The following is a 7,134-nucleotide window of genomic DNA, read 5'->3' as shown; positions in this document are numbered from 1 at the left end:
CACACACACACACACACACACACACACACACACACACATTTATATACATTTTTAAAAGAGCTTTTTTCAGTTTCCATCAATCAAATCTTCCTACAAGACTTTGGTTGACCTGGGGCTATAGTAGAAGACATTTGCCAAGCAGTAGGACTGAACTCAAGACCACATGGTTGGAAAGCAAACTTCTTAACCACATAGCTGTGCCTGCAGCTATTGCACATACATGCATGCTCTTACCCATACATACACACATGCATGCACACACATGCATGCACACACATGCATGCACACACATGCATGCACATATGTACATATGCACATTCATACATGCTCTCTCACACATACAGACACATCACCATACATATACATGCTCACACACACCTGATGCACACATGCAAATATGTGCATACTCCCTTACAAACGTACATTCACTTCCAGTAGCATGGCACATACCGAAGTAGATATGAGTTAATCTAAGAATCCTGTAAATATGAAGAACATGTTCTTCAAAGAAGCAATCTACTTACCTTCACAGTTACCAATGGTTTTTCATTAAGTTCAAATACAATTTCAACTTCAATACTCTTTGGAATGTCACATGCTTTTGACTTGGAATGTAAACGGGGTTTGAGAATTTTGCTAGATTCGACTCTGGAAATTCTTTGAACTCTTTCAAACAATTCAACAATAGATTTCTTCAGCTGTTTCTTTTTTATGTCAGTATTCTGAGAGACAATTGCATGCCAGTCACTTGAAGGTTCATTCAAAAGATAAAGGGAAATCTGTTGAAGTTTCACCAAAAATTCGTTCAATTCAATGTACAGTGGGAGTCCTCCATCTTCAGATAAACTCTGAAGGTTTGGTTCTTTCATTTCAACTAATTTAACACCAATGTCCAAAGTTTGATAGAGTTGTTGGAAAGCAGAAAGTATTCTTTCTGGTTTTTCTTCAATTATGTTTTCCCAACTGGCTCTCTTGTATTCCATGAAATCATGCAGAAGACGGAGTACCATATACTTGAGATTAAGTGAGAAACAGCTTGCACTCAACTTACCACATGTCATGTTGTAGTATCTTATTTCAGACAATAGTTTTTCATAGACAACAACATCTTGTTGGAGATGCCAAGATTTCAACAGTATCTTCTGGAACTTGCAACCAACTGAGCGCTGAGTTTCATTTAGAATTATGGTTGGATAAAATCTGAGGCGATAAATTTCAAGAAGTAAGAGTTCTGTTTCTTCTGTGTCAAAGTCAAAGAGTTTTGGCAATTCCTTCAGGAGCAGATCTAATCTTAGAGAGATATTCCTACTAGTTTCATTGATGTTAGATGGAGTCATTTCCAGATACAATTTTTCAATAAGCAATGCATTTCTATAGAGTACTTGGCGTTCAACAGGAAGTTTTTTCAGAATAACTGGACTAACTGTTTGTATGTGTTGCTTAACTTTCTCGACAAAGATGCGTTGCAGAATTACCAGTTGTTTCTTGAGAACTTGCCTTTGTGAAGATTCTGAGGTATTTATGGTTACTGAAATAACCTTGAACATTTCTTCAACATGTTTTGATATTCTTGTCTGACAGGCAATTATTACATTGCGTTGATGGAAATATTTCACTGTCTGCAAGACATCCTGGGAAGTCAGTTTTAGAGATTCATTAATGTATTTGATCACTTTTACATTCAACTCTAAGACCTCAGTGACAAGTTTGGTGAAATTTTTCCTTACATTCAAAGATGAAATTGATAGTCTCTGGTCTTCAACTTTTTCAAGAACTTCCAATTGCCATAACTCTAATTGTGTGTCTGTAACTGGATCAAGCAAAGTAACTTTGGGATCTTGTTTTGAAGCGCTATATTGAGTAAAGACATTCAATTCATCAGCCATCCTTGCCTGCCAATGTGGCACCAGATAAGGAAGCATTTTTATGTTCTGTCTTGAAACATTTGCTAATTGTTCTTTAACTTGTTCCTGGTATTCTCTATCCCAAAGACATTTTACTGGAGAAGGATCCCTCAATGGCACTTTTACGACAGCTTTCACTTGTTTCTGAAAAAAATAAATACATTCATGGAGGGATAATCAATCATTTCTCATCATTACTTTCCAGCCCCCCACTATTTCTCTTATAAGAGAAGTCATGTCCCTACTTTACTGCAAAAAACCCATTCTGCTCTGGCTTTTTCTCTCATATTGTGCCCCTTTCTACCCCTAATTTTCCTAGCATAAAATTTCCCATCCCACTTGGGATTTGTAGTCTTGCAAACTGCATGGCATCCTTACTAGAGGCAGTGGTATGAAAAACAACACTCAATACACACTAGAAAATGGTTGGCATTAGGAAAGGCATCCATCCAGAAAAATCATGTTAGGCACTGGAGCACAATGCAGTCCTGGGTCTATTAGATCCTGTCAACCCATCAAACCCATGCCAACATGGAATATAGACATCAAATGATGGCGTGGGATTATCTATCATTTACAACAGGTTTTTTCAGAATGAGCAACATCACTGCTTGGAAATGGTGAGAGTACATTTCAAGTGGAAAACACTGAGGAAAGCTCCACATTATGTTAAATAGCTTTTATTGCCATACCTAACAATATCATAAGAGTCCAATCTGTTATTGTGAATAAAAGTTGTTACTGGTGTAGAGTGGCATTTAGATTAAATTTAGAGGAATTTTAGATTAAAAATGGTGTTAATCTGGGGAAAAATGACTGAGAATCATTTATCTAAAATCTTTCAATGTTGAGGTTACAGTTTTTAAAAACTTTTTATCTTATTTATTTAGTTTTCGGATATTTTCAGGCATTTTATTGTCTTACATCCATTTTCCTCTGTTAGAACTTTTGTATTAGCAATTTCTGCTGATGGATTCACTTCCTGTCATTAAACATTCAACAGTGAAGTTAGGAGTGAAACCTGCAGTCAGCCAGGTAGACTGTGGAATGCAGAGTTAAATCTTTGCCATATACAGAAGCACAACATTTTGACTCTAGTAGTAGTGGCAGGTTTAACCTATTGACAATGTGACCAGTAGATCAATATTTTTTATCTCAATGCCATTGAATCACTGTTGGATTCCACTAAACAATTTAACTCATCAAATGTTAATAAAAAGAGTAAAAAAGAATACCTTTTCAGAATCTTTTGGGACTAATTCTGCAAGTAATTCAGCCTTCAATTGAGTTTTCTCAACCAAATAACAAACTCCTCCCCTTACATCAACATATTTTGTTCCATCTTCAGCCAAAAGAACCAAGGATACAATTCTTCCAGTCATCGGACTTGTACAAGGTTTCATACTGACAGCAGCTTTGACGAGTTTCTTAACATCTGAAGACTCAGCAAACACTCGCTGATGATGGACACCATAGATCAAAGAAATGATTGCACTGAGGGGTTGTTTCCAGGATTCTGGGATGAGTCCACCAATGTTTACTGGACCAAGGGCCAGGGCATACTGAAACGATTGGAAAAGTAAATAAAAAAAACATAGTGTAGGTGCAGCATAGCTGTGTGGTAATTTGGTTGCTTCCCAACCACGTGGTTCAGGGTTCAGTCCCACTACATGGCACCTTGGGCAAGTGTCTTCTACTATAGCCTCGGGCCGACCAAAGCCTTGTGAGTGGATTTGGTAGTCAAAAACTGAAGGAAGCCTATCATATATATATATATATATATATATATATATATATATATATATATATATGTATATGTATATGTATATATTTATGTGTGTGTCTCTGCTTGTCCCCACCACCACCATCACTTGTCAACCGATGTTGGTGTGTTTATGTCCCCATAACTTAGCGTTTCGGCAAAAGAGACTTACAAAGAATGTCCTGGGGTTGATTTGTTTGACTAAAGATGGTGCACCAGCATGGCCACAGTCAGATGACTGAAACAAGTAAATGACTGGATGACTGGATAACGAAAATGTATAATTTGCTATATTAGGCATCAATTATGTAAGAGTAGTTACAGGACGATTAACCCCCTAGGTTAATTACCCCCTCTCCAATGTATTAAGAAGTTTTAAATCATCCTCTGTTGTCCTTGGGGCTTATTGTGCATGGAAGGGTTAATGTCCTAGACTTGTTGTTATTGATTGTGTAAGTTATATGTTCAATAGGTAGAGTGTGGCATTATTGAGTATGATTCTGACAAGAGTTCTTCAAAATTTTCTAACCATTGCTCCTCTTTTTCCCTTTATGGCACTTTTCCTATGCCTCCTTGCTAAAATTCAACAAAATCAAATACACCATAAAAATTGCTACAAGAATGGCTAATCACTATTAAAGGACAACTTGGAATGTCAAAATAATATTTCAGCTATTGACATAACCAGACAATCTGACGGAATCATTAATATACCTGTCAAAATGCTTGGTGGCATTTCATCCGTCTTTATGTTCTGAGTTCAAATGCCATCAAGATTGACTTTGCCTTTCATCCTTTTGGGATTGATAAAATAAGTACCAGTTAAACACTGGGGTTAATATAACCAACTTACCCACCTCTACTGAAATTGCTGGCCTTGTGCCAAAGTTTGAAGCTGGCAATAACAGATGATTTACTTACAGGATAAAATTTGAAGCTATTTTTGAAATTTCAAAGCCATACCAGTCATTCCTACTGCTACCCATTTCATCCTCGGTACCCATCAACATTTTTCCACTGCCACCCCACCCCCACCTCAAGCCATTCTTCTTGAGAGGCAATGCTGTAGAATATGTGTTTTATAGATTGTCTCATAGTTTTTGGTGGTGATTCTGTAGAGTATAAGATGTACTATGTTATTGGGTGATGATCATTGCCTGTATTGAGTACATCGTTCAAAGAGTGCATTGTTCAAAGTTGTGCCATTGAAATTTTGTATAGGTCCTCAGGCAAATCAGTGCACTAGGCCCCATTTTATTTATTGGCAGCAAGTTACAACATTCATAGATCAGAATTCCTCATTTCAAATGAGTTATTTGGGGGATGTAAATATGAAAATGGTATGAAGATTGTTCTCCTGTACTCACTGCAAGGATTCTTGAGTCTGGTTGTACAAAGTCATCCTCAATCAGTCTTGGAATAAAACCTTCCACCAACTTCTGCATGGGTTCAAATTCAACAAAGTTGTAGAAACTCTTGTAGACATCCAAGGTTGGTGTTTTGCCCTTCTCCTGCAATAATAACATTAAGATAATAATAATGATGATGATGATAACAATAATTCATAAAAAGAATTCTAAGAATGTATGTCTTAAAATATATTTAAAATATATATAATTACATTTATGAGAGATGTATAAATATAATAGAAATATTAATATTTCTAAGTCTCTCTAAAGGAGACTACGGCAGCGGTACTGGATATTAATAGTTATCAACAAGCTAACATGGCAGTCCAGGAAAATAGGACGAAGGCTGCCGTTGATTAGCTCCAAGAGGCCATCACCTCTAGCTAGCCATGTAACACACAAACCCTTGTTATAATGGACACTAAATTATGCTTTTCTCTCATTTTAATTATATAGTAATTTTAATATGTGTGTGTGTGTGTGTGTGTGTGTGTGTGTGTGTGTGTGTGTGTGTGTGTGTACTGGAGAAGGCTGTAAGCCTCATGTTCATTGCTCTAACAAATACTTAGGTAGGATATAATGTAGTTTTCTGTCTGGAAGATACAACAACACACCAACGTGAGGTATGACCTAATGAAGGAAACCTAGGACTTAGATCTGTCTTGGTCCATGGGAGTCTTGAAGTATGAGGTTCCCTGATGTACACGTGACAGAGTACAACACTGCCAGTCAATGGAACACTGACCCATTGCAGATTTAACTATTCACAGCTGAGTAGAGAAGAACTATGTGAAAAGAAGTGCTTTGCTCAGAGGCAGAATCAAAACCACAATCTTACAGTTATGAGTACAACACCTGAACCATTTTGCATGAAGGAAAAGGGAGCATAAAAGACGCAGAGATAATTACCAGAATTAAAGCAACAGATTTGTCTTCCTTGTTGATCTTCAAGGTTCCTGGTAAAGATAATATAGTTTCTTCATAAAGTCCAACTCCTGGTTTCATGTATTCACCATCCAGGTAAGCTCTGGATTCCCAGTAAGAGAACCACCTTGAAATAGAGAAAAGTAAGTAGAAGATTAATTGCAAAGGAGAGATGGGTAGTTTTCCTCTGTCTGGTGTCTGAGGTGAAAGAGGTTATTTGGCAAACACATATGGACTTACCTGGTGCCAAAATTTCAAAGAATTGTTATTATTATTAAGGTGGCAATTTGGCAGAATAGTTAGGGCGCTGGACGAAATGCTTAGAAGAATTTTGCCCATCGCTAAGTTCTGAGTTCAAATTCCCCCAAGGTCATCTTTGCCTTTCATCCTTTCAGGGTTGATAAAATAAGTACCAATTGAATACTGGGGTCAATGTAATCATCTTACTCCATTCCCCTAAAATGGCTGCTCTTGTAGCAAAATCTGAAACCATTATTATTATTATGAAAGTGGTAAAGCGGCTGAGTTGTTAGCGCTGGACAAAATGCTTAGTGATGTTTTGTCCATCTTTACATTCTGAGTTTAAACTCAGCTGAGGTTGAGTGTGCTTTTCACCCTTTCAGGACCAATGAAATGGGGTCAATGTAATCAATTATCATCCTCCCACAAAATATTTTTGATGATGCTTTCGGGTTTGTGGTCATACCAATTTTCATTCTGTCAAGTCCATACTTATTGCAAAGTTATTATTATTATTATTATTATTTTATGTTTGACTTTTGCTTTGTATTTGTACAAGTTGGCGCCAACTCTCACCCAGAGACCTCAAGAGACAACAAGTTAGAAGTTCATGTTGGTTTTATGCCTAGGGTGCCATATATTTGGTTTTCTACATAATATTGTTCTAGAGAATGTTTAAGAAACCATAAGAAAATTATGAGTTTGTTTTCAAATTTGAGATTACACAGAAAGTATTTTGCTTATATTATTACTATTATTATTATTATTATTATTATTATTATTATTATTATTATTATTATTATTATTACTATTATTATTATTGTTCAGTAGTTTATTTTTATAACGTGCTTTCACTTCACTACCAAGCGCAGCTCTGTGTGCCTTGGGTATGTGC

At 36.5% G+C, this 7,134-nt stretch overlaps 1 protein-coding gene across 1 annotated transcript in view; it reads right to left on the bottom strand.

The window, feature by feature from the left end:
- Positions 1-7,134, bottom strand: part of LOC106874592 (uncharacterized) — a 71,169-nt gene that overhangs the window by 7,167 nt on the left and 56,868 nt on the right. Inside the window, exons 19-22 of the mRNA XM_052971372.1 lie at positions 5,985-6,126; positions 5,034-5,177; positions 3,140-3,466; positions 525-2,048 (exon numbers count right to left, since the gene is read on the bottom strand). Coding sequence (XP_052827332.1) covers positions 525-2,048; positions 3,140-3,466; positions 5,034-5,177; positions 5,985-6,126 — 2,137 coding nt within the window. The remainder of the gene's footprint in view (positions 1-524; positions 2,049-3,139; positions 3,467-5,033; positions 5,178-5,984; positions 6,127-7,134) is intronic.

The sequence above is a fragment of the Octopus bimaculoides genome, chromosome 10 (genome assembly GCF_001194135.2).
Source record: "Octopus bimaculoides isolate UCB-OBI-ISO-001 chromosome 10, ASM119413v2, whole genome shotgun sequence".
Taxonomy (NCBI): domain Eukaryota; kingdom Metazoa; phylum Mollusca; class Cephalopoda; order Octopoda; family Octopodidae; genus Octopus; species Octopus bimaculoides.
The sequence above is the reverse complement of the archived record's forward strand: the minus strand, read 5'-3'. Positions and strand labels throughout refer to the sequence as shown.